General features: G+C 47.0%; 2 protein-coding genes across 2 annotated transcripts in view; one reads left to right on the top strand and one right to left on the bottom strand.

Moving 5' to 3' along the window:
- Window positions 1-13,814, top strand: part of LOC148048425 (calcium and integrin-binding family member 2) — a 23,365-nt gene extending 9,551 nt beyond the window's left edge. Inside the window, exons 3-6 of the mRNA XM_087703620.1 lie at window positions 1,911-2,022; window positions 8,319-8,466; window positions 10,966-11,161; window positions 13,508-13,814. Of these exons, the coding sequence (XP_087559746.1) occupies window positions 1,911-2,022; window positions 8,319-8,466; window positions 10,966-11,161; window positions 13,508-13,529 (478 nt within the window). The 3' untranslated portion in view covers window positions 13,530-13,814. The remainder of the gene's footprint in view (window positions 1-1,910; window positions 2,023-8,318; window positions 8,467-10,965; window positions 11,162-13,507) is intronic.
- A 4,470-nt stretch (window positions 13,815-18,284) lies between these two features.
- Window positions 18,285-27,158, bottom strand: SH2D7 (SH2 domain containing 7). The gene is given in 7 exon segments (XM_087703619.1): window positions 18,285-18,495; window positions 19,461-19,849; window positions 19,851-20,385; window positions 21,372-21,563; window positions 23,624-23,786; window positions 26,053-26,142; window positions 26,984-27,158. Coding segments are annotated over 7 exon segments (1,581 nt in total). The 5' UTR covers window positions 27,145-27,158; the 3' UTR covers window positions 18,285-18,444.
- Window positions 27,159-27,315: the final 157 nt, after the last annotated feature.

The following is a 27,315-nucleotide window of genomic DNA, read 5'->3' as shown; positions in this document are numbered from 1 at the left end:
TCAAAACCGCGGTCCACTAAAGCGCGCCCGATCAAAGCGTGTACGTGACGTCATCAGCAGCGCGACAAATAAAATTAAACATAAATTAAATTAAAATTAAAATAAAATTAAAGCAAGCCGATTCACATAAAGGTAAGGGTTAGGGTTAGGGTTAGGGTTAGGTTAAGGGTTAGCGTTAGGTTTAGCGTTAGGTTAAGGGTTAGGTTAAGGGTTAGGTTAAGGGTTAGGTTTAGGGTTAGGTTAAGGGTTAGGTTAAGGGTTAGGTTAAGGGTTAGGTTTAGGGTTAGGTTAAGGGTTAGGTTTAGGTTTAGGTTTAGGGTTAGGTTAAGCGTTAGGGTTAGGTTTAGGTTTAGCATTAGATTAAGGGTTAGGGTTAGGATTAGGTTAAGGGTTAGCGTTAGGATTAGGGTTAGGTTAGGGTTAGGTTTGGGGGGGTTAGGGTAAGGTTTTCGCGTTAATTTTAAATTTACCGCTCACAGCGTGCCGTTTTCGTCGCGCTGTGATGACGTCATGTACGCGCTTTCGTCGAGCGCGCTTTAGTCTACCGCGGATTTGTGGTGGAACCGTCCAGAGTAAGCTCTCTTTAGGAATCCAAAATATTCTCTCTCTCTCTCTCTCTCTCTCTGCTCACCGCAGCCGCGTTGTCCCTGCTGTGTGCAGTGTACCTGAAAGGTAAAACCAGAGAGGAGCATAATTTATTCTGGCCCAGCCAAGGCTTCAGGACTCGGAGTCCTTTCAGAGACGGGTTGCTTTTTAAGAGAACAAAATGTGTCAGCGGAAGGGCGGGATGGGAAAAGAAGGCAGGTTTTTCGCATCCAAGCAAAAGTTTTTATGATGTCTTCCTGGGCAAAACTTTGAACCGGACGAGGCTGGGAGCTGAGAATCATCAACACCAGGAGAGTCCATCTCCCTGCAATCTGACCTTATTCCTTGGACTTCAAGTCTCGTGGTCAGCGATTCCCCCCCAAAATGTAGGGGTGTTTTTTTTCCTGGCCTCCCAGGCTACAGGGGGTCCCACATCTAGAGACGGCAGATTTTGTGACTTCTGTACCACTGAGGTTCATTTTCTTGGTTTCCTAGAAAAGTTCTTCTCTCGTTTGAAAAGGAGAATCCGAGACTTAGTTTCACGTGAAGCCTCTCGGGGGCCCCGAGCATCCCATTAACCTGGTGGGAAATCACAGCAGTTCTCTGCTGTGGTCTGCCAATGGCCAGCAGAGCTGGCAGCAGATTCGGACAGTGAGGAGGTTGGGGAGGAAGATGGGCCAGTCCTGGAGTCTGGGGAAGGCTCGGATGAGGGCTCTGCGTCGGAGGCAGAGAGGGGGCCAGGGCCGTATGCCAGTTATCAGCTGCCTTCAGAGTCAGACATCAGTGAGGCAGAAGAACAGCTGGAGCCTGTTCCCAGTGTGTACATGCGCAAAGTTGCCAGACAAAGGGAACAGCTAAATAACAGGGGTCGACTTGGGAGGAAGGCCACAGGTGGAGGGTGAATGACCCCTCCCAGAGGAATAAAAGAGGAGCGGAAGGGGAGTGGAGTTTGCAGGAGACAATTAGTTCACTTCATTGGTTTGTGACTCTCTGAGACTCCTTGCCAAGTTTTGCAGATATCGGCCTGGCAGCTCTCCAAACCAGATAAGGTCTGTGACTGTAAATCCTCCCTTGAAAGACTTTGCTGGGTGCGATTGAGAGGAATTCACTGTAAATTAATAAAAGGGTTTTTTTCCAGGACCAGGAGTTGGCTTCATGCTCTTGGTCAGAACATTCTGAAAAGTTTTGGTGCCAGATCTCCATGGGGTGGCCAGAGGACCAAAATATCAACTCATGGGACGGCTGATGACTCTCCTTGAAGCTGGGAGACAAATCTTGCCTAAGTGCTGTTTTCTTGGTCCTTAACTCTGTCTTTTTCCTTACAGGTTGCACGGCCGTTATCAAGAACTGGCACCAAACATGGTTCCCATGGATTATACCAAGAATCCAGATGTTAAACTCCCTCTGCAGCTCATAGAAAACATGCCGGAATTAAAGGTATGTGCGGGGCGAGTGAATTCAGCCTTATTTTGGTTGATAATTTTCCAGCAGGCAGCCTGTAAAATCTTTGGGGGAGGCAGAGAAGCCTGTAAAAACCTGCAGGTTCTACAGATGTGGCCTCAAAAGTCTAGGCTCTTGTTTTAAAGATTTAAAATCCTCCCGTTAAAGACTTCTGCATCGAGAGGATGGGGCTCCTAAACATCTGCGTGGATTGCATTCTATACGGATGGCCGTGAAGCTCAATTTTTTTCTTCCTTTGTCTGCAAATGAGGATGGGAACAGACCATAATAATGAGCATGAATAGATTTCATGCTAAACCATTTGCCCTCAACCGTCGGCTTTTATTGCCCGGCGAGAATGTTGCATATCTCTTTTTCAGTAGAGTATTGATTTTTTTTCTTCTCCTAATTGAATTCTCCCGGTAGAAGAAGATCCATCAGCCATCCACACATAGAGATAAATCACATTTACATGCCATTGGAAAGAGCTAATAAAACAGCTAAGAAGGAAAAGAAAGAAAGCCGGAATATATTGTCTGCAGTAACCACCGCCCAGATAAGCAGGAATTAACACCAGACAAATAATTGATCAGAAAACAATATCCTAACCAATTACCAAGGGGAAAACCGCATAAGCATAAACCCAGATAAGCAGGAATTAACACCAGACAAATAATTGATCAGAAAACAATATCCTAACCAATTACCAAGGGGAAAACCGCATAAGCATAAACCCAGATAAGCAGGAATTAACACCAGACAAATAATCGATCAGAAAACAATATCCTAACCAATTACCAAGGGGAAAACCGCATCTCACCAACATGGACAGGGGAAATTACTACATATACACTGTGTTTCCCTGAAAATAAGACAGGGTCTTATTTTCTTTCGACCCCCCAAAATAAGCACTTGGCTTTAATTTCGGGGAGGTCTTATTATTTTTGAGGTGCAGGAGACGGCGAACGTGGTCACCTCGTGGCTGCTGCTGTGTTGCAATATTTTCAGGGAGGGCTTATTTTCAGGGGAGGGCTTATTTTAGCGCATGCGCCCCAAAGCCCGATTGGGTTTATTATCCAGGGAGGTCTTATTTTTCAGGCTAAACGGAGCAAACCTCACATTCATTAGCACGGATGGTGTTACCTAGTCGGCTAGTGAAACGTCTGAAAGAAAATAACCAAGTTCAGAAAGCACCAATGTCTCCACAATTGAATTCTTTTGTTGATGTTGTGGGTCTTTGTTTGTTTGTTTTAAGGCCCTCGTTTTTGACTTCCTCTTTTCTTCCACCCTGGAGGAACCCTTGTGTGAGATACCCCCTTGGCCTACTTTCTCTCGGGCCATTCTCCTAAGTGACTTTGACCTGTTCTCAACCCTAAGGGGGATTGGTTTACACTATATCTATAGCCTTGTAACTTCATATATTGACACCGAGAGATCAGCGGCAGGGAACAGGAGACTAGAAGGCCAATTCTTGAGATTGAGTTGCCCTAAAAAAGCAGGAGAATTAATGTAATTGCTGAGGTCTTCTAGAAAACTCCCGGGAGGGGAAGCAGAACTCCCTGGCCAGCGTGAGAGTTGAAGCCCATGCATCTTTTTAAGTTCCCAAAGTTGAAAAGAAAAAAGTAGACCCCATCAATGGGTCATCAAGAATACAACGGTGATAGGACGTTTTGAACAAGCTGGTCTTCGCTATTGAGTTCACTGTACTAATTCACGCTTCTAGTCCACATGGAAAAAGGCAGTTCTGTTGTTCTGAGCGAGGCTTCCTGATACAGTAAAAAGCACATAATTAGGTCGAAAAACCCTCTCTTTATTTCTGGGTACTTGAGAGACCGCCTCCTGCCAATCACCTCCTCGCGACCAATTAGATCACACAGATTAGGCCTCCTCCGAATTCCATCTGCCAGTCAGTGTCGACTGGCGACTACGCGGAGGAGAGCCTTCTCTGTAGTAGCTCCGACCCTTTGGAACGATCTCCCCTTGGAGAGCCGTACCCTCACCACCCTCCAGACCTTCCGCACAGCCCTTAAGATCTGGCTATCGCGTCAGGCCTGGGGTTAGATTGTAATCCGTCCCCTCCCGAATGATGAATGTTGTGTTCTATTTTTAATTATGTATTGTTTTATGTCTTACTGTTTGTATTCCCCTCCCCATGAATTGTAAGCCGCCCTGAGTCCCCCCAGGGAAAAGGGCGGCCTATAAATAAACTTTCCAATTCCAATTCCAAAGGCTGTGAATTATATTCATTCACAGCCCGTAATGAGTCCCAAATAGTTTGTAAAGAGTCCTACAGTAGGCTGCCAAAGTCCTTCGGGATAAGGCTGATAAGCACCCACCTTTATCTCCCTGGAAATGCTGCCAAAGACTTAATTGGCAATTCGCTTGGCAAGGCCACACGGAGCACAGAGTCAAAACAGAGCTTCAGAATGGAAACGGACCAGCATGAACTAAGTTGCTTCCTGCAAAGGCTCCCGTGCCTTTGCTCCTCCTTTATGTCCTACGGGAGGGGCCAATCACATCCAAACCTTCCGCCCCGAGTTGTCCCTTCTGTTTTAACTGTTCTTGCCTTCTGGCAGCTGTGCGCATGCACGCACTGGGAATGGGGGGGAGCCTGTTCCTCTGCCTTGCTTGTGTCCGACTCTGGAGACTCCGGAGGCAGCACATAACTCCCAGATGGGCCTGGCCTCCTCTCTGCCTCTGATGCAGAGCCCTCGTCCGAGCCTTCCGAAGACAAATTCTTTGTGTGTCCAATCACACTTGGCCAATAAACTATTCTACTCTACTCTACTCTACTCTACTCTACTCTACTCTACTCTACTCTACTCTACTCTACTCTACTCTACTCTACTCTACACTACACTACACTACACTACACTACACTACACTACACTACACTACACTCTACTCTACACTCTACTCTACTCTACTCTACTCTACTCTACTCTACTCTACACTCTACTCTACTTACTGTATTCTATATTCTACTCTATTCTATATTCTACTCTACATTCTACTCTGCTCTACTCTACTCTACATTCTACTCCACCCCACTCCACTCTACTCCACTCCACTCTACTCTGCTCTGCTCTGCTCTGCTCTGCTCTATTCTATATTCTACTCTACATTCTACTCTGCTCTGCTCTACTCTATTCTACTCTACTCTATATTCTACTCTACATTCTACTCTACATTCTACTCTGCTCTACTCTACATTCTACTACACCCCACTCCACTCCACTCCACTCCACTCCACTCCACTCCACTCTACTCTACTCTATTCTATATTCTACTCTACATTCTACTCTGCTCTGCTCTACTCTACATTCTACTCCACCCCACCCCACCCCGCTCCGCTCCGCTCTGCTCTGCTCTGCTCTATTCTATATTCTACTCTACATTCTGCTCTGCTCTGCTCTGCTCTGCTCTACTCTACTCTACATTCCACTCCACTCCACTCTACTATACTTCATTTTCTTCTATTCTATTCTATTCATATTATTTCTATTTCTATTATTTTCTGTTTCTATTTATTTCTATTTCTATTATTCTATTTCATCCCATCCCATCCCATTCTATCCTATAACTTTGGGGAAAAAAGCATATCCACGTCTCTCCCTGATGACCCGATGGCCACTTTGCCATTTCCACCACTGCCACTTGATTGAAATGGAAGAGGGTCTCGTAGATTCAATAAAAGGAGCCCAAGGATGGCTTTTGCCTGCGAGGGCTCTGCCTTTCCCAGCCGAAACGCACAGGGGTATATGTGTACGTATGTATGTATGTCTATATATATTTTGATCCGTTCCCCGCTTCGGGAGGTGTTGAGTGGATCCGTCTGCAGACTGCCATCAGAGTAACTGGATCCAGTGGTAATGCAGTCTGTTGTAAGAGACACCGACGGGTAGCAGTGGAGAAGTCCAGAAATGGGAGAGACTGTTTCAGCTCCTGGGATGTTATATCTCTGGGCAGATCTGTCTTTCGCTTCCTCTCCGGTTCTCCTTTGGGAACGACGAGGGAGAAGACACAATGTCTGTAGGAAGCCATTCATACGCTTTGCTCCCCCGTCTGAGGCACTGGGTTGAATTTCTCAACTCTAACCCCAGCTTCTCGCTGGTCCAAATTTAAACTGATGTTACTTTCTTTTATTTAAAAGTTTTTTTTTTAATTCACCCAGCTTGTTTTGTTTTGATACGGCCTTCTAAGGGACTGTTTTTGCAATGGCTTTCTTAAGTGTTTGTGTTTTTAGTCCACAGTTTTCCCTTGTACAATATAGAATAGAATAGCAGAGTTGGAAGGGACCTTGGAGGTCTTCTAGTCCAACCCCCTGCCTAGGCAGGAAACCCTACACCGTTTCAGACAAATGGCTATCCAACATCTTCTTAAAAACCTCCAGTGTTGGAGCATTCGCAACTTTTGGAGGCAACTTCTGTTCCACTGGTTCATTGTTCTGACTGTCAGGAAATTTCTCTTTAGCTCTAGGTAGCTTCTCTCCTTGATTAGTTTCCACCCGTTGCTTCTTGTCCTGCCTTCAGGGGATTTGGAGAATAGCTTGACTCCCTCTTCTTTGGGGCAACCCCTGAGATATTGGAACACTGCTATCATGTCTCCCCTAGTCCTTCTTTTCATTAAACTAGACATACCCAGTTCCTGCAATTGTTCCTCATATGTTTTAGTCTCCAGTCCCCTAATCCTCTTTGTTGCTCTTCTCTGCACTCTTTCTAGACTCTCCGCATCTTTTCTCCATCGTGGCGACCAAAACTGAATGCAAATATTCCAAGTGTGGCCTTACCAAGGCATTATAAAGTGGTATTAACCCATCACGTGATCTTGATTCTATCCCTCAAATACTGGAAGACTGCTATCATGTCTCCCCTGGTCCTTCTCTTCATCAAACTAGACATACCCAGTTCCTGCAATTGTTCCTCATATGTTTTAGTCTCCAGTCCCCTAATCCTCTTTGTTGCTCTTCTCTGCACTCTTTCTAGAGTCTCCGCATCTTTTCTACATCGTGGCGACCAAAACTGAGTGCAAATATTCCAAGTGTGGCCTTAACAAGGCATTATAAAGTGGTATTAACACTTCACGTGATCTTGATTCTATCCCTCAAATACTGGAAGACTGCTATCATGTCTCCCCTGGTCCTTCTCTTCATCAAACTAGACATACCCAGTTCCTGCAATTGTTCCTCATATGTTTTAGTCTCCAGTCCCCTAATCCTCTTTGTTGCTCTTCTCTGCACTCTTTCTAGAGTCTCCACATCTTTTCTCCATCGTGGTGACCAAAACTGAATGCCGAATTCCAAGTGTGGCCTTCCCAAGGCCTGGTAAAGTGGTATCCACCCTTCACGTGATCTTGATTCTCTCCCTCTGTTGATGCAGCCTAGAACTGTGTTGGCTTTTTGAGCTCCCCTTTTTTTACAGATGTGTGTTTGTGTGCTTGTTCACCAAATGCACTGCAAAATCAGGAAAGGATTGGGTATTGGTACAAAAAGACGCAGCTGCTTTGATGAGTCACATTAAGGACCCTTTGCTTTCTGGAATGGACTCATGGAAGCAGCTGCAATCATTTCTTCAGACTCAAGCAGTAGCCTAAAAAAAAGACACAGCTGCTTTGATGAGTCACATTAAGGACCCTTTGCTTTCTGGAATGGGCTCATCGAAGCAGCTGCATTCATTTCTTCAGACTCAAGCAGTAGCCTAAAAAAAAGACACAGCTGCTTTGATGAGTCACATTAAGGACCCTTTGCTTTCTGGAATGGGCTCATCGAAGCAGCTGCAATCATTTCTTCAGACTCAAGCGGTAGCCTAAAAAAAAGACGCAGCTGCTTTGATGAGTCACATTAAGGACCCTTTGCTTTCTGGAATGGACTCATGGAAGCAGCTGCAATCATTTCTTCAGACTCAAGCGGTAGCCTAAAAAAAAGACACAGCTGCTTTGATGAGTCACATTAAGGACCCTTTGCTTTCTGGAATGGACTCATCGAAGCAGCTGCATTCATTTCTTCAGACTCAAGCAGTAGCCTAAAAAAAAGACACAGCTGCTTTGATGAGTCACATTAAGGACCCTTTGCTTTCTGGAATGGGCTCATCGAAGCAGCTGCAATCATTTCTTCAGACTCAAGCCGTAGCCTAAAAAAAAAAAGACACAGCTGCTTTCAAAAGCCTCTTGCTTCTTTGCCTTCTAAATAACGTCCTCTGAATTTAAGCATGCACACATAATCGCATAATGATTTCTATTATGCTAGTTTTTTGTGTTTTTAAAGGAGGGAGCTAACACGTTGTCTCTCCCTGCAGGAAAATCCCTTCAGGCAGAGAATCGTCCACGCTTTTGCAGAGGACGCAGAAGGGAACCTCAGCTTTAACGATTTTGTCGACATGTTTTCTGTACTGAGTGAAATGGCTCCCCGGGAACTGAAAGCAATTTATGCCTTTAAGATTTACGGTAAGAAAAAAAATAACAGGGTGGGTAGAACAGCTGGCTGGGGAATTCTGGGAGTTGAAGTCCACCCCTATTAAAGTTGCCACGGTTGCAAAGTCTGGGTTGGAGCCCCGCCCAGTATCCCTATGGCTGTGATGGAGAACCTTTTGGGCACTCAGTGCTCAAACCAGAAAGTGTGTGCATATGCGCGCGTGCGCCAGAGAATCCAAAGACTAGCTGGCTGGCGCGCATGGGGAGGGGCTGGTAACCAGAAGAGCAGATGGCAATGGCGCATGTGCCTGTAGAAAGGGCTCTGTGTGCCACCTCTGGCATGCGCGCCATTGGTTTGCCATCATGGCCTTATGAGAAGCAGCTGATTCTCAGCAAGATCTTCACCATCTTTGAAAGACTTATGCCAAGGAGTGGAATAATAGCAGGTTAGAAGAGAGTTCCTCAACTTGCTTCTCTCCTTGATTAGTTTCCACCCATTGCTTCTTGTCCTTCCCTCGGGTGCTTTGGAGAATAGCTTGACTCCCTCTTCTCTGTGGCGGCCCCTCAAATATTGGATATTTGGTCCACTAGAAAAAATTCAACCCCATCTACTTCAGGCGGGGTGGACTTCAACTCCCAGAATCCCCCAGTCCAGCATCCTTATGATAAGCAGCTAAAATTTCTCAGCCACAGTGCATGTGCCAGCGTTCCAAGTATCATGTAGAATTAAATCAGAGTCCAAGGCAAAACGATCCTTAAAGTTCCAATTTAATAAAGCAGACATCTCAGGCACGTCTGTGTTAACCCCAATTCTGGAAATGACATCAGAATCCCACCCAGTTAAAAGTTCACGATCTTGTCCCCACACTCACAAATCCATCACACGGTCCAATCTTCTTCGCCCACACTGGCATCCACACCCAGCTGCTTCCGGTCAGGTGTAAAAGTCCGGAGACAAAAGACGACCTTGGTCTTCTAGGAAAGAATGATAACAATACATTCCACAATCCTACTCCTTTCTATTCCCCCCTCCCATCAACTATAGAAACAGCATATTGAAATAAGAGAAAGAGTGGCAGGCCAAAATTCTAAAAGGAATATAATTGCAGGCCTTTCTCTTGGAGGTGACTTGGTGAATCTCCCGTCCAGTAGTTTGCATTTTTACGGAACAAGTGGAAATCTTCTTGTCTTAATTGTCTCCAGTAGCTACCGGTACAACCAGCTCACCCTCTCAACCAAACTCCTTTAGAGAAGCCATCCTTCAACCTCAATTTAATTTTTTAATGTCTGCTTTCCCCCCACCGCCGTTTCTGGAGGGCTACGAGGTCCAAAATTCTTTGCAAAAAAAAAGAGAAAAAAAAGGAAGGATGTGATTTATTTCCTTCGTGGCAGGAAAGACCTGTCAGACGCCAGACCTCTCCCCAATGAATCTGCCTCGACAGATTTACCGTCCATGAGCAACCTGCTAAATGTCATTCTGCTGGTTTCTAATTAAATAGAACGGATGGTAATTCTGCTTATTGAGCGAAGCACAATAAAAGGAATGTTCAGCGTTGGCCTTTTAATCACCAGCCTGTTGTTCATTTGCTAGATTCATGATTGAGCCTCAGAGATAGAGGAGAGGAGGAAAGACGCTCGGGAGATTCCGACCAGGAGAACTTTCAACTTTTAATAGATTTGTATGCCGCCTAATCCCGAAGGACTCCGGGCGGCTTACTTTGTAAAAGCAGTTAAAAAAAAAAAGATTAAAAAAAAAGATTAAAGACACAAGACAGAACGGCTTAAAAACAGAAACACAACATGGACTCAGTTTTCAAAGGGTTCAATCAAGATCAACAGCCAAGTCTTAACAGACTTACGGAAGGCCAGAAGTGGAATGACGGGTGGGTGGGGTCGGTTGAAGTTCAGACATCCAAGCCACGTGAAATAAATCAGCGCATATTGTTGTCAGATGGAGAGTCAACACCTTCCAGGTGTGGAGGTGGCTAGCGAGGAAGGAGAGGAACAGCTGGATCCCGTGCCTGATGCTCGAATGCACAGAAGGCAGAGGAGAGGAGAGCAGTGGAAATCTATGGGCCGGTCCTTGGGACGGAGGAGCCACCGCTGCTAGCGAACCCCCGCTAGCTCTGGGGATAAAAGGAAGGGGCTGGAAATGAATAGATGGGGCAGACAACTGCTCATCTCCCTGCCAGATGGACTTGTTAGCCTCTCTGCGTTGAGACAGAAACCTTTTGCCGGAGCTGCTGGCACTTGGGAGTTTGGGAAACATTAATCAATTATAGATAACAGAGTTGGAAAGGTCCTTGGAGGTCTTCTAGTCTAACCCCCTGCCTGGACAGGAAACCCTACACCACTTCAGACAAATGGTCATCCAACATCTTCTTAAAAACTTCCAGTGTTTAAAAAGTGACTCCGTATCCCATCGACCGCAGTGCAGGGCATGGGATCTGTAGTTCCCAGCACCAGTTGAGGGCGGCAAAGAGAACAACCTGACCCCCCCACCCCTTCTCCTTCCCGTCTTTTCCCGCCTAGATTTCAACACCGACAACTTCATTTGCAAATCCGACCTGGAGCAGACCCTGAACAAGCTCACCAAGGAGGAGCTGACGGAGGAGGAAGTCAGCTTGGTGTGCGAGAAGGTCATCGAAGAAGCAGACATGGATGGCGACGGGAAGCTTGGATTCTCGGATTTCGAGAACATGATTTCCAAAGCTCCGGATTTTCTCAGGTAAGAAAGAAGCCCGGGCACCATCGGAGCCGCCACAGAGAAGGCCCTCCCGCGGGTAGTAGCCAGATGGCATTGGCTGGTGGACGGAACCCGGAGGAGGCCGACCCTGTGTGATCTAACGGGTCTATGGGAGGTAATTGGCAGCAGGCGGTCTCTCAAGTACCCAGATCCAATACCATGAAGGGCTTTATGTTACACTAGCACTTTGAAGCGTATCCGGAGACCGATCGGTAACCAGTGCAGCTCGCGGAGGATAGGTGTAACGTAGGTGTACCGAGGTGCACCCACAATCGCTCGCGCGGCTGCATTCTGGACGAGATGAAGTCTCCGAATGCTCTTCAAGGGCTGCCCCATGTAGAGCGCATTGCAGTAGATTCAGATGAACAGAGTTGGAAGGCACCTTGGAGGTCATCTAGTCCAGCCCCTCTGCTCAGGCAGGAAACCCTGCATCGTTTCAGGCAGACGGTTGTGCAATCTCTCCTTAAACGCTTCCAGTGCTGGAGCACCGGCAACATCTGGGGCTTTGGCTATATTTCCGAGCCGAGGTGGCGCAGTGGTTAAATGCAGCACTGCAGGCTACTTCAGCTGACTGCAGTTCGGCTGTTCAAATCCCACCAGCTCAAGGTTGACTCAGCCTTCCATCCTTCCGAGGTGGGTAGAATGAGGACCCGTATTGTTGTTGGGGGCGATATGCTGACTCTATAAACCGCTTAGAGAGGGCTGAAAGCCCTATGAAGCGGTATATAAGTCTAACTGCTGCTATTTCCCGAAGAGCTTTGGCTCCATCCGAGTAGAGCTGGGAGGGATCTTGGTCCAACCAGGAGATCCTTTTCCTCCCGTGGGAATTGAGGGCAGCATGTTCTTGACTCGAGCGGAGGGCAGCTCAGCTCTCCTCTTAGCTTGAAAGGAAAGAGATCATTGGGGAGGAAATTTTTTCTGAGAACTACCAGCCTCTGACCCAACCACTTCGGGCACCAGGAATGACCTTCCCTACCCCCGGTGCTAAATCCCAGAGGCCCAAACTTCCAGGCAATGGCAGAAGCACTTAACGGATTCTGAAAATGTGATCCCCGTGGGATCGTTTCCCCCTTTGAGAAACAAAAAAAAAAAAAGGGATCGTTTTGAAACCACTTTAATGGCCCCATTAGCACACCCAGCTGGCAGGAGCCGAGTGTTCTGTCCGAGGAGGCTGGCTACGTTGTGTTTTCGCAGGAAATGGGTTTATATCAATCATCGGGGAAGCTGAAACATTCACACGCACGTAGGCACACACGCAGGTCTGCAGGATAGTGGGAAAATTCACGCCACACCCCATTCAAGTGGGTTGAGGAAGTGGCGTCTGGGCCAGATGCCAACTTTGCTTGGTATGAAATGTTGTGTGCTGGTGCAATTTTGTCAGTCTAGACCAGGGTTTCTCTCTCAAACTTAGCAAATTTTAGGATGTGTGTATCTCATCTTAGCTGCTCTCACATTGTGTTGCTTCTCTTTCCTTCTCTTTCCCTCCTTCCTTCCTTCCTTCCTTCCTTCCTTCCTTCCTTCCTTCCTTCCTTCCTTCCTTTTCCTTTCCTTTCCTCCTCCCTCCTTCCTTCCTCTCTCTGTCCATTCCTCCTCCCTCCCTTCTTTCCTTCCTTTCTATCTCCCCTTCCTCCTTCCTTCCTCTTTCCATTCCCCTCCCTCCCTTCTTTCCTTCCTTTCTATCTCCCCTCCCTCCCTCCTTCTTTCCTCTCTCTCTCCATTCCCCTCCCTCCCTTCTTTTCTTCCTTTCTCCCTATCTCCCCTCCCTCTCTTACTTCTGCCTTCTTTCCTTCCTTTTTGACATCTTCCTTCCTTCCTTCCTTCCTTCCTTCCTTCCTTCCTTCCTTCCTTCCTTCCTTCCTTCCATCTTTTTCCTTTCCTCCATCCCTCCCTCCTTCCTTCCTCTCTCTCTCCATTCCCCCTCCCTCCCTTCTTTCCTTCCTTTCTATCTCCCCTCCCACCTTCCTTCCTTTCTCTCTCCATTCCCCCTCCCTCCCTTCTTTCCTTCCTTTCTCCCTATCTCCCCTCCCTCTCTTACTTCTGCCTTCTTTCCTTCCTTTTTGACATCCTCCTTCCTTCCTCCTTTCTTCCTCCCTCTCTCCCCTTCCTCCCTCTCTCTCCCCTCCTTCCCTTCTTTCCTTCCTTTCTCTCTCTCTCCATTCCCCCTTCCTCCCTTCTTCCTTCTTCCCTTCCTGTTTGACATCCTTCTCCTTCCTTCCTTCCTTCCTTCCTTCCTTCCTTCCTTCCTTCCTTCCTTCCTTCCTTCCTTCCTTCCTTCCTTCCCTCCCTCCCTATTCCTGCTTCTCTCTTCCCCTTCTATTTCCTTCACAGCACCTTCCACATACGAATCTGAAACCCATGGGGCTGAGCCACCGGAAGCCAGAGTGGCTGATGTCTTCCTGGCTTCCTCCTCCTCCTTTCCCGGATGCTGCAGCAAAGATCTCGCGGGATCCTGGCCCAGCTGATGAAGGACCATTTCCCAAGATCTTTGGAATATCCCTGGATTATTATTCTTATTATTACTAACTCGGTTTTTATTTTTTTTAAACAACAACAACAACACCCCACAACGTAGGCCTGTCGCCTCTTGGGACACACCCTGCTGGACTGTGATTTTTTTAAAAAAAAACGGGGCCACCCCCCCCCCCCCCGAGTCCTCCGTGGGGTTCTCTGTCATTTTTTATACGTGTCTTGTCCTCCTAGCCCTCTAAGCAAAAAGAAAACAACAAAGGGCCACTTCGACGAGATTTCGAATCTCCCCGAAAGGACTTGATCCAACCGAAGCACTGGAACTCCCAAGAGAAGGAGGTGCCCTGATTTTAAAAAACCAGGCGACCCTTCCCCGCTGGATTCGTGCGGCAGAAAAAACAAAACGCCTGGAGCCCAGAACGAGGCGTTTCATCCACCGAGGAGGCGTTGGGTGAAGGCTTTTTTCCTTAATGAAACTTGAAATACATCGTTGTCCTCCTCTTTCTCGTTCCTCCTGTCCCTCCCCCAAAGACATTTTGCATTAGCAAATCAATGCCTCTCCCACAAGGGAGACAACCACACGCAACCCTCGGTGGGCATTCTGGCCTCCTCTCATATCCTGATTGCATTAAGCTGACCGATTGCAAAAAAAATAATAATAAATAAACGAAGGAACGAAACAAAGGAATGAAATCGAAAGTAGGAACAACACAAAACACGAACCCTACTCCTTTCGCCAACCCCCCGGGGGGGTAAGCCGCCTAAGGCAATTCTCCCCCCCGCTCCGCCGTTGGATGCGTGACCTGCCGTGATTTATCTCCGAAACCAGCTGCATTTCGTATTTTATTTTATTTCGGTTTGGGTCCTCGGCTAATCGAAGCTAAGCATGATGACAATCATATCTCGCCACGGTTTTTTTCACACAATCTCCTGGAAGGGCTTCTGCTACCTATTGTGTGGCTTCTGTAAATTACCCAAGAATTAAAACGTCGGCTGGTTTTACTGACGGGAGGATGGTATTCTTTTGGGCTCACCGTTGGAAAAAAAAAAAGCTCAGGTTGTTTCTGTTTTATTTTATTTTATTAATCCGATTGATTTGGCCGCCCGTCTCACGGAAAGAGACTCCGGGCGGCGCGGAGCAAGGCAGTCAAAACAGGAAAGGAAGAAGACAATCGTTGGCTCAAACCGTCATACAATCATGATTAAAAAGAGTTAGAAATTAGAGAAGAGGAGCTAAGAAAAAACTTCTTGTTTGTGGCGATTATTGCTATTATTATTATTCGCTGGTTTTTAGCCCAGATGATGGCATGCAAAAAAGGCAGTAGGATTTTTTGTGTGTGTTTTGTTTTGAGAGAAAGGAGCCATTCAGAGCCACACAATTTTTCCAAAATTTGCTAAATTGTGGCAAAAAAAGGAGGTGTCATTGGTCTCCCCAAAATTTCCAGGTTCTGCCCCTTTATTTATGGGATCTGGTAGCAAATGACAGTAGAACAACAATATTTATAGTGTTACGATATTTTTTTTAAAAAAAACAAAAATTAGTTTATCGAACTTAAGATCCAAAAATCAAATGAAGGCAAGTAAAGATTTGTGGCCTTCCTAACTGGCTTCTGATCACTCAATGGTGGGGGAAAGACCAGATGGTTCAATTAGTAACTGATTTGTTTAAGAGCCATCGTGGTGCAGTGGTTAGAGTGCAGTATTGCAGGCTAATTCTGCCGACTGCCAGCAGTTCAAATCTCACTGGCTCAAGGTGGACTGAGCCTTCCATCCTTCCGAGGTGGGTAAAGTGAAGACCCAGATTGTTATTGGGGGCAAGAGGCTGACTCTGTAAACTGCTTAGAGAGGGCTGTAAAGCACTGTGAAGCGGTATATAAGTCTAAGGGCTATTGCTACCTTCCTTCCTTCCTTCCTTCCTTCCTTCCTTCCTTCTTTCCCTCCCTCCCTCCCTCCCAGTCGTTAGAATGCAGCATTGTAGGCTAACACTGCCCCACTGTCAGCAGTTTGATCCTGACTGGCTCAAGCTTGACTCAGCCTTCCATCCTTCCGAGGTGGGTCAAATGAGGACCCAGATTGTTGGGGGCAAAGAGGCTGACCCTGTAAACTGCTTAGAGAGGGCTGTAAAAGCACTATGAAGCGGTATATAAGTCTATGGGCTATTGTACACCTTCCCTTCCTTCCTTCCCTCCCTCCCTGTGGATAGAATGCAGCATTGCAGGCTGACTCTGCCCACAGTCTGGAGTTCGATCCTGACTGGCTCAAGGTTGACTCAGCCTCCCATCCTTCCGAGGTGGGTCAAATGAGGACCCAGATTGTTGGGGGCAAAAGGCTGACTCTGTAAACCACTTAGAGAGGGCTGTAAAAGTACTGTGAATCAGCATATAAGGGCTATTGCTAGTCCCTTTCTTCCTCCCCTCCCTCCCTCCCTCCCTCCCTCCTTCCTTCCTTCCTTCCTTCCTTCCTTCCTTCCTTCCTTCCTTCCTTCCTTCCTTCCTTCCTTCCTTGTGGTTAGAATGCAGTATTGCAGGCTAACTCTGCCTACTGCCATCAGTTCAATTCTCACCAGGCTCAAGGTTGACTCAGCCTCCCATCCTTCCGAGGTGGGTCAAATGAGGACCCAGATTGTTGGGGGCAAAAGGCTGACTCTGTAAACCGCTTAGGGAGGGCTGTAAAAGCACCATAAAGTGGTATATAAGTCTAACTGCTGTTGCTAGTGCTATTAACAACTGTGGCCAAAAAAAAAGGTCATAAAATTGACCCAACTTGTTTAGCAACTGGGAATTCTGGTCCCAGTTATGGACTAGGCAAGAAAGTACTTTTACTAACCACAGCGGCTGTTTCCATTTTGTAAAGCCCAACAAATTCCGATTCAACCAGTCAGAAACCCGGCGTGTCAACAGGCAAGTTTTGCATCCGTTTACTTGGAAGTAGATAAATAGCGAAACCGAGATTATTGACTTCGCTCGGAAAGCCTTAAAAGCAGGACGTGTGGAAGTCAATTTCCCTAATGAAAGGGATGGGTGGAAAAAAAAAATATGGGACTTCCGAATAGCCCTTTGTTCACCCTGCAATGATGGAAACGAATCGAGCCATTAGGGATGTTTTCTTTTTTTTTTTTTTTAAAGCAAGCATTCTTTTTTGCTTTAAAAAAAATGGAATAAAATCTTTTTTTGCTTTTCTTCTGATTAATCTCCCTTCAATGTCAGGGTGAAGAGGATGGGGGCAAACCAGACAGTGCAGAGGGGGAAGTCAAGGACAAAACACCCCCCCCCAAAAGATTTATTTTGCCTTCTGAGAAGACTCCCACCCCCCCAAAGACTGCGGAGAGAGGATTTCTGTTTCATTGGGTCTCAAAGAACATTACAAAGGAAAGGAGGAATGGAAGAGCCGAGGTGGCGCAGTGGTTAAATGCAGCACTGCAGGCTACTTCAGCTGACTGCAGTTCTGCAGTTCGGCTGTTCAAATCTCACCGGCTCAAGGTTGACTCAGCCTTCCATCCTTCCGAGGTGGGTGAAATGAGGACCCGGATTGTTGTTGGGGGCGATATGCTGACTCTGTAAACCGCTTAGAGAGGGCTGGAAGCCCTATGAAGCGGTATATAAGTCTAACTGCTATTGCTATTGCTATAGAATTGTCCTCCATATTGCCAGAGCCATAATTCCCCTTTTTAACGGTTCTAGGAAATGAACCAGTTCCTGGGAAAATTCACCCCTAAACCTTCTCCCCTTCCCAACTTATCCAAGAAGGATAGTCCTCGATTTACGGCCACAACCGGGGATCAGAACTTCCGTTGCTAAGCAAGGCAGGGATTTGGACGGGTCGCTCTCGGTTTTACGACCTTCGCCGCCACTGATGTTTTTCTTTTTTTTAAAAGAGTTTTATTATTCTTTAGTTACAAAAATAAAGGTTCCATCTTTCCTTATGCAGTGTGTTGTCTGGGTGCAAACCTCTCTGTGCCACATCTTTCACATTCTTATTAACATGATTTTCCCAAGTTTATAATATATTGAGGATTTAACCATATTTTTCAGAGTATAAGACACACTGGGGTATAAGACGCACCAAGGTTTTGAAGAGGCAAATGTTTTTTAAAAGTAGGTAGGTAGATAGAGGGATAGAGAAGGATAGAGAGAGAGAAATACAGGAGGGAGGGAGGGAGAGAGAGAGTAGGTAGAGAGACCGGCACCGGAAAAAGTGACTTATGATTGTTTTTCACACTTAGGACTTTTGTAGCATCCCATGGGGTGTGTGTGTGTGTGTGTGTGTCACTGATTTGGCAACGGACTCATATTTATGACGGTCGCAGTCTCCCCGGGGGTCACGTGATCCCCTTTAGCGACCTGATGGACAAAATCGATGGGGAAGCCAGATTGAACTAACAACTGTGTGACTCACTTAACAACTGCAGTGATTCCCTTAACAACGGTGGCAAGGAAGGTCATAGAACTCACTTAACCCAGCCACAGAAATGTGGGGCTCAATTGTGGTTGTAAGTCGAGGACTACAGTTCTTGTACAACCCTTGGGGACCTCATCCAATCCATACTCCTCTCCGCCGTCTTTGCTTCTCTACACAACCTGCGTTTGACCTCCAAGCTCCCTTCAAGAGGCAGCCAAGGGATATGGTGGCCCCTGGCAGGCAGGCAGAAGTGACCCAAAGGCTGGGTGTGACTTCCAGTCAGAAATGAGGGGGCTGAGACATCCTGGTGGGTTGTTTTCCGTCGCAACTTTGCCTCTGGTCCTTGAGCGGCGGCCTTGGGAAGAGAGTTTGGGTTGGAAGGCGCCTTCAAATCGATGCCTTCAGGATTTGGCCTTCTTCTCTGTAAAGAGGAACCTCCTGGGCTTCTCACTCTGTCGGGGGAAATAGAGGGATGGGGATCAGGGGGGTCATTTCAGAAAGACCCTTCCCAGAAAATGCAGTTCTGGACACTCCTGGTTGGGTGAAAACCGTGAAGGTTACTGGCTGGGAGGCTCTCCATGTGCTTGGATGTTGTATGGGTTTTTTCCCCCAAAATCAGGGGATTCTATCTCTCTCCATTGGTCCATCCATCTGTCCATTCACCCTTCCTTCCTTCCTTCCTTCCTTCCATTCACCCACCCACCCATCCATCCATCCATCCATCCACCCACTCACCACCCACCCTTCCTTCCACCCACCCACCCTTCCATTCACCTTTCCTTCCTTCCTTCCTTCCTTCCTTCCTTCCTTCCTTCCTTCCTTCCTTCCTTCCTTCCTTCCTTCCTTCCTTCCTTTCTTAATCTTCCTTCCTTCCATCCATCCACTGACCCATCCATCTCCCCTTCTCTATCCCTCTCCTCCCTCCCTCCTTGTTGCCTTCCTTCCTTCCTTCCTTCCTTCCTTCTTTCCTTCCTTCCATCCACTGACCCATCCATCTACCCTTCCCTTTCCCTCTCCCTCCCTCCCTCCCTCCTTCCTTCCATCCATCCATCCATCCACTGACCCATCCATCTACACTTCCCTCTCCCTCTCCTTCCTTCCTTCCTTCCTTCCTTCCTTCCTTCCTTCCTTCCTTCCTTCCTTCCTTCCTTCCTTCCTTCCTCCCTCCCTCCCTCCCTCCCTCCCTCCCTCCCTCCCCTCCCCTTCCTGGATTTTGGATGTTAAACCTAGATAGCCTTTCCTTTTAATTGACCACACCCATCATCCCCTACTATCACCCCCTACTTTGCTCCCCGACTTCTCTGAAACCAAAGAAGACTCATCCTCAGGATTGGCCCCCTATTCTGTGCCACCTCGACGTCTCCTGTTAGTAAGCCACTTCCCCTTCTCATGGGGTGAACGTTGAAGGTTACAGTACCTTTTGGGTGGCCTTCCCTTCTGTTCTCCTCCCGGGCAGGTAGGGGATTTGCTCGTAGGGATCCTCCAGAGGCTCAGCTTGGCTTTTGGTTGCGGACCGTGCAGAGTAAGGGTCAGCTATTTTTTCATATGGGCTCTCGGGGTTGATCTGACTCTTGGAGACCTGGCCAAACTTTGTGGAGATTTGATCATAAGAGCCTGGGCACCCGCTCAGGGAAGACTTCAGAGCCTTTTCTGAGCCATGGAAGATACTTTTTGCCCACCTGAACGATTCCAGAGTATTAGCTGGGTTGTCTGTCCATAAGGCAGGCGGCTGGTTTTTCGGCTGAAAGGTCTTCTCATCCACACGTTCCTTTGGAAGTTCAAACAAGGATCTGGCTTGGTTTAGTTGCCCGTGTTCTTTGCTGCCCACCGGCTTTGGGGTTGATCCCAAGAGAAGAGGCATGGAAGGGCATGGGATTTTTGGATTTCTTCAGCAACGTAGGAGATAACTTTGAAGGCGGGCAATTAGGAACGGCTGGTTTCTTGGGCGATGGGAAGGCGGGCGGACAACTGTGGGGCTCCGGAGATACCCAAGAGTTTTTGGGTTGGTCAAAGGCAACCCTAGTGTAAATTATTTCTGGTTGAGCGGCCTCTGCCGGATTCACTTTCACGGTGAATGGTGCGTCTGATGGCTTGGCCGATCCAAAGACGCTTCCTGTTTTCCTTTGGGAAGGAGAGGAATGACCTTGGCCCAGTCCGACAGGTTCCTTTGTGTCCCCAAAATTTCTGCCCCCCTCTTTTGACTTCCCCAAGCTCCTTTGATCTGAAGGAGGCTTCTTCACAGCTGAATAAATGGTTCCTTCACCTCCAGCTTCTTCCTCCAAAGACAGGGACTCCAGCAAGCGGGATCTGTCTGGTATAGGCGGAGCTGCGTCTGGATCCTCCTGCGTTGGGTAAAGCAAGGAAGGGACAAAAGGAGAGTATGCAGAGGAGAACGTCTACTTCTTAGAATTCTTCCTCCTTTATTAGAATCCTTTCTTGGCCACGGGTGATTGGACACACAAGGAATTTGTCTTCGGTGTGTAAGCTCTTGTGGGAATTAGTTGTTTGGCAGAGTGGTGGCGTGTGGGGAAAAAAACTGTCCTTGTGTCTAGTTGTTCTGTTGTGCAATGCTCTATAACAGTGTTTCTCAACCTTGGCAACTTGAAGATGTCCGGACTTCAACTCCCAGAATTCCCCAGCCAGCGAATGCTGGCTGGGGAATTCTGGGAGTTGAAGTCCGGACATCTTCAAGTTGCCAAGGTTGAGAAACACTGCTCTATAATGTCATTTTGCTCTATAACTTCTTGGTTGAACCTTCTGACTGACAAGAAAAGAATATAAACTTTTCCCGTGGCTGAGTTTCAGCAACCAGTCTTGAAAGACATACCACCTCAAACAGGGAGGAACCTCAGAGATGTCATAATTAATCGCTACCAATTCCTTCCCCCTTCGGAAAATGGTTTTCTTCACCCCTTGGCAGCCTCCTCAAGGCTGCCATATTGTTGAGTTGAGAACAACCCATGAATTCCTATTGCTTCCGTCGAGCAAGTAGGCTGAGGATATTTTAAATCAATGCCCCCAAAATGTTGTATCTAGCCATGGTGAATGCCACCACGGAACTTCGCTTCTTCTGAAGATCTCATCAGGAGTTACATGGTGAGGATCTGGGAGTTGAAGTCCGGACATCTTCAAGTTGCCAAGGTTGAGAAACACTGCTCTATAATGTCATTTTGCTCTATAACTTTTTGGTTGAACCTTCTGACTGACAAGAAAAGAATATAAACTTTTCCCGTTGCTGAGTTTCAGCAACCAGTCTTGAAAGACATATCACCTCAAACAGGGAGGAACATCAGAGATGTCATAATTAATCGCTAATTAATCAACCTACCTTTGAATTTTGACGTTCTTTGGAAAGTGACTTCTGCACTTCCTGAAGTGGAATCTTTGGATGTCCTGGCTGATTGGCGAAATGACTCCGGGTAACCAGCGAATCGGCAGATGGGTTCCTGCTCAGCGTTGGAACGTCTGCCTTGGAACTTCGGTCTGAAGATATTTCATCATATATGCTTTTCTCCTCCGGCTATGAAAATGGAAAGAACGTGGGAGAAGATACAGCATGATGGACCATTCCCGCTAAAGAGCCAAGGTGGCGCAGTGGTTAAATGCAGCACTGCAGGCTGACTGCTAGATCAGCAGTTCAGCGGTTCAAATCTCACCGGCTCAGGGTTGACTCAGCCTTCCATCCTTCCGAGGTGGGTAAAATGAGGACCCGGATTGTTGTTGGGGGCGATATGCTGACTCTGTAAACCGCTTAGAGAGGCCTGAAAGGCCTATGAAGCGGTATATAAGTCTACTGTTATTGCTATTATTATTGTTATTGCTATAATAATTTAGAAATGCATGTAAGGTCTAGATAACGTCTTACTTCAAATTCTTTGGGCAGCCCAGAGACCACGGACCCCAAATACCATCCCAACCTTTAAAAAAAGAAAGGTTTCGAAAGCTACAGCTGTGGCAGTACGCCAACAGCAATTCAGAAATATGAATTTCAGCTCTAAGGAAATTAAAGTGTCATCTTGGTACTCAACTGCTTTCGTTGAAACTCATCGAAGTTGGTACTCAACGCATTTGGATGTGAAAAATTTGTCCCAGTACTCATTGTTTGGTACTCAACACACAAGCTGGAATTTCTTGGGTGTTGGCTGCTCTGTGAGTCACTACGTTATTCTTCATGGGGAAAATTTCATCCTTACGAGCCGAGGTGGCGCAGTGGGTAGAGTGCAGTACTGCAGGCCACTTCAGCTGACTGCTAGTTCAGCAGTTCAGCGGTTCAAATCTCACCGGCTCAGGGTTGACTCAGCCTTCCATCCTTCCGAGGTGGGTAAAATGAGGACCCGGATTGTTGTTGGGGGCGATATGCTGACTCTGTAAACCACTTAGAGAGGGCTGGAAGCCCTATGAAGCGGTATATAAGTCTAACTGCTAACTGCTATCATGCCTCTCAGAACCAATTAAAAATAAGTATCGAAGTACCACTGTACTCCGTGACGCTAAAATGATGATGACATTCTTGGATAAAGAAGGGTATCTCTGGCTGTTTTAGGAAGCCTCAAGAGAGGGTCTTCTACTGATTGCAACCCTTTAGGATAGGCTGGGTGGTAAGATAGGGACACTTAGCTAAATAGCACTAGCACTTAGACTTGAGCCTTGAGCCAGTGAGGATCGAACTCCAGACTGTGGGCAGAGTCAGCCTGCAATGCTGCATTCTATCCACAGGGAGGGAGGGAAGGAAGGAAGGTGTACAATAGCCCATAGACTTATATACCGCTTCATAGTGCTTTTACAGCCCTCTCTAAGCAGTTTACAGAGTCAGCCTCTTGCCCCCCAACAATCTGGGTCCTCATTTGACCCACCTCGGAAGGACGGGAGGCTGAGTCAACCTTGAGCCTGGTCAAGATCGAACTTCTGACAGTGGGCAGTGAGTTAGCCCGCAATAGCAATTGCACTTAGACTTATATACCGCTTCACAGTGCGTGACAGCCCTCTCTAACCAGTTTACAGAGTCAGCCCTTTGCCCCCCAACAATCTGGGTCCTCATTTGACCCACCTCGGAAGGACGGGAGGCTGAGTCAACCTTGAGCCTGGTCAAGATCGAACTTCTGACAGTGGGCAGTGAGTTAGCCCGCAATAGCAATTGCACTTAGACTTATATACCGCTTCACAGTGTGTGACAGCCCTCTCTAAGCATTTACAGAGTCAACCTTTGCCCCCCAACAATTTGGGTCCTTGTTTGACCCACCTCGGAAGGACGGAAGTCAACCTTGAGCCTGGTGGGATCTGAACTGCCAAATTGCAGGCAGCCAGCAGAAGCAGCCCTGCAGTACTGCATTCTAACCACCGCACCACCGTGCCTCTTAAATGCAGCGAAACCACAGGATAATAGTTTACGTTTGCTCAAATGGGTTGGATCTATGCACAGTGTTTCCCAACCTTGGCCACTTGAAGATGTCCGGACTTCAACTCCCAGAAATTCCCCAGCCAGCATTCGCTGGCTGGGGAATTCTGGGAGTTGAAGTCCGGACATCTTCAAGTTGCCAAGGTTGGGAAACACTGATCTATGGTTTCGGTAATCCGACTCACCTTGGGACAGGCCGATGTGAGGTTTTCTCCAAACGGCTGAATTTCGGACCTCTGGTAGTAGCTGATGAGTTCAACCAAGTTCAGATGCTCCTGAGTGTCTCCGGCTACAATGTACTTCCCGCTGCGGTAGGAGACGACAAAATGACGGCAGCGATCCTTCCCTCTGAAAGTCAAAAAGCCGGCCATCGGAGGAGCAGGAGGGTGAGGGCAACCCGCGGCCTCCTCTGGTTCTTTTCTCCACTCCCCGAAGGAAAACGAAGAGTCCTTAAACTCCCCAGGGAAGCCAAGTGGAATTTCCAGTCTAATTCCAGATCACCCAGGTGGTGGCATCCTTCCTTCTCTGGTCTGCCTAGGTCCCGCCTTTCATTTGCCTCTCTCTCTCTCTCTCCTCTTGCCCAGGTGCCACGTCAAGTCCCAGTTGGGGTGAGGAGTGGGGAGAGAGAGACAGACAGACACACACACACACACACACACAGAGGACAGCCCAGCTCTTCCTCCTGCCTCTCCCCCACCCCCAGCTATCCTGAATACTCAAGGGGATTGCAAATTCAGCCCCTGAACTGGGCAGTTTAAAGCCTCATGCCATGATGGTTTTGTCCTGAAGGACAGGACGGCACGAACAAGCTGAGTTTGGGCACCCTGGGCTACATTTGGCAGCAACCTGTGGCTTCTAGAGATGCAGTGAAGCCAGAAATGGAAGTTTCCTGCTGGTAATATATATTTTTTTGTGACGGTTGCTTTGGATCATAGGTTCTGTTCAGTTGCTACTAGCAGTTTGGTCTCTTGTGACCGCAATGCTTCATTTGTCTATCAGTCCTTAATCTCCTTCTTTCCTTCCCTCCCTCTGTCTTCCTTCCTTCCTTTCTTCCTTCCTTCTTCTTTCTTTTCTTTCTTTCTTTCTTTCTTTCTTTCTTTCTTTCTTTCTTTCTTTCTTTTTTCTTTCTTTCTTTCCTGTTTTCCTTTCCTTCCTGTTTTCCTTTCCTTCCCTTTTTCCTCCCTCCCCCTTCCCTCTTTCTTTCTTTCTTTCTTTCTTTCTTTCTTTCTTTCGTTCGTTCTTTCTTTCCTTTTTTTCCTTCCTTCCTTTTTCTTTATTTCTTTCCTGTTTTCCTCCCTCCCTCCCCCTCTCTTCTTTCTTTCTTTCTTTCTTTCTTTCTTTCTTTCTTTCTTTCTTTCTTTCTTTCTTTTTCTTCCTTCCTTTTTATTTCTTTCCTGTTTTCCTTTCCTTCCCCCTTTTCCTCCCTCCCCTCCCTTCCCTTCCCTCTTTCTTTTCTTTCTTTCTTTCTTTCTTTCTTTCTTCTTTCCATTCTTTCTCTTTCTTTTCTTTCTTTCCTGTTTTCCTTTCCTTCCTCTTTTCCTCCCATTCCCTTCCCTCTTCCTTCCTTTCTTTCTTTCTTTCTTTCTTTCTTCTTTCTTTTTCTTCTTTCCTTCCTTTCTTTTTCTTTCTTTCTTTCCTGTTTTCCTCCCTCCCCCTCTCTTTTTTCTTTTTTTCTTTTCTTTCTTTCTTTCTTTCTTTCTTTCTTTCTTTCTTTCTTTCTTTCTTTCTTTCTCTTCCTTTCTTTCTTTTTCTTTCTTTCCTGTTTTCCTTTCCTCCCCCTTTTCCTCCCTCCCCTCCCTTCCCTTCCCTCTTTCTTTTCTTTCTTTCTTTCTTTCTTTCTTTCTTTCTTTCTTTCTTTCTTTCTTTCTTCTTTCCATTCTTTCTCTTTCTTTTCTTTCTTTCCTGTTTTCCTTTCCTTCCTCTTTTCCTCCCATTCCCTTCCCTTCCCTCTTCCTTTTTTCTTTCTTTCTTTCTTTCTTTCTTTCTTTCTTCTTTCTTTTTCTTCTTTCCTTCCTTTCTTTTTCTTTCTTTCTTTCCTGTTTTCCTCCCTCCCCCTCTCTTTTTTCTTTTTTTCTTTTCTTTCTTTCTTTCTTTCTTTCTTTCTTTCTTTCTTTCTTTCTTTCTTTCTCTTCCTTTCTTTCTTTTTCTTTCTTTCCTGTTTTCCTTTCCTTCCCCTTTTCCTTCCACCCTCCCTCCATCTCTCTCTCTCCTTCTTTCTTTCTTTTCCTTCCTTCCTTTTCTGTTTTCCTTCCCTTCCCTTTTTCCTCCCTCCCCCCCCGCTTCCCGCAGCACAGTAGGCAAACCCCCCTTCCCTTCCTTCCCAAACAGTTTGGTTCTTTCCACTCTAGAAAAGATCACCTAGAATCTGCCCAGCCCTGGTTCCTCTCTTCAATACTAATTTAATCCCTGGCATTTAATCCCAGGTCAAAAGCTGAAAGGCTGACCTGGAGGAAGCCCCACGGTCCATCCTCACGGCCTCTCGAGGACTGAATTCAGAGCTCCGGGGTGTGTGGAGAAAGAGACCAAACCCAGCGGGGATTTGGGAAAAGGGAAACTCACACCACGAACGGTGACCTTTCTCACCTGTGGGAGAAAGGAACCTGCCGGGACTTACCGGTAAGAGAGGATGTAGCTGAAGGCTTTTTCGTTCAGCCTGATCAGGAAGCACCCACATTCTCTGTTTTCCAGCAGCATCTCGGTTTCCCTGAGACAGGAGAGGAATTTTGACAAAAGATTCACGCTTTAAACATAGCTGTGATGAAGACGTTCCAAAGATCAACACAACAAAGGTTTAAAAAAAAAAAAAAGCTGGCAATGATATACTAGTTCTACAAGGGTGGACCTTCCATAATCTTAAACCACATGTGGCTTCCATGCCACCTCTCCTCTTCTGGGGGAGGGAAAATCTGTCCTTAATCTCCTTCCTTCCTTCCTTCCTTCCTTCCTTCCTTCCTTCCTTCCTTCCTTCCTTCCTTCCTTCCCTCCCTCCCTCCCTCCCTCCCTCCCTCCCTTTTCCTTTCTTCCTTCCTCCTTTCCCTTCCTTCCTTCCCTCCCTCCCTCTGCTTTCCTTCCTTCCTTCCTCCTTTCCCTTCCTTCCTTCCTTCCTTCCTCCTTTCTCTTCCTTCCTTCCTTCCCTCCCTCCCTCCCTCCCTCCGTTTTCCTTCCTTCCTTCCTCCTTTCCCTTCCTTCCTTCCTTCCTTCCTTCCTCCTTTCTCTTCCTTCCTTCCTTCCTTCCTTCCCTCCCTCCATTTTCCTTCCTTCCTTCCTCCTTTCCCTTCCTTCCTTCCTTCCTTCCTTCCTTCCTTCCCTCCCTCTGTTTTCCTTCCTTCCTTCCTCCTTTCCCTTCCTTCCTTCCTTCCTCCTTTCTCTTCCTTCCTTCCTTCCTCTTTCTTTCTTTCTTTCTTTCTTTCTTTCCTGTTTTCCTCCCCTTTTCCTCCCTCCCTCCCCCTCTCTTTCTTTCTTTCTTTCTTTCTTTCTTTTTCTTCCTTCCTTCCTTTTTCTTTCCTTCTGCTTTCCCTCGATCGGAAAAGGGGTCGTCCGCTTACTGTCTGCTCAGGGACCCATGGAACCACTCTGGCAACTGGCCGTCTTCCAACAGAAGAGCAATCTGCGTCTCCAGGAACCATCTTAAGATCAGCTCCTTCAGCATCTCCGAAGGCTGCCGGTCCCTTCCTGAGGAGGGAGCTCCCACCAGGTGGTTCTGCATCCTGCCTTCCAAGAAGAGACACAGAACATCCCCAGGGAACCAAATATATATATATGTATCTTCTTCTTCTTTTTTTTTACAGCTTCCCAAAACACTCATTTGCTTATTGTGCTTCACCGGCCTTCCTGGATGGCTGAAGGCATTCATCAGATGAGATGTCCTTATTTGCAG

This window comes from Thamnophis sirtalis, unplaced genomic scaffold (genome assembly GCF_051295495.1).
Source record: "Thamnophis sirtalis isolate CommonGarterSnake01/CBP01778 unplaced genomic scaffold, rThaSir2_p1.2 scaffold_2, whole genome shotgun sequence".
NCBI lineage: Eukaryota > Metazoa > Chordata > Lepidosauria > Squamata > Natricidae > Thamnophis > Thamnophis sirtalis.
This window is presented reverse-complemented; position numbering and strand designations above follow the sequence as displayed.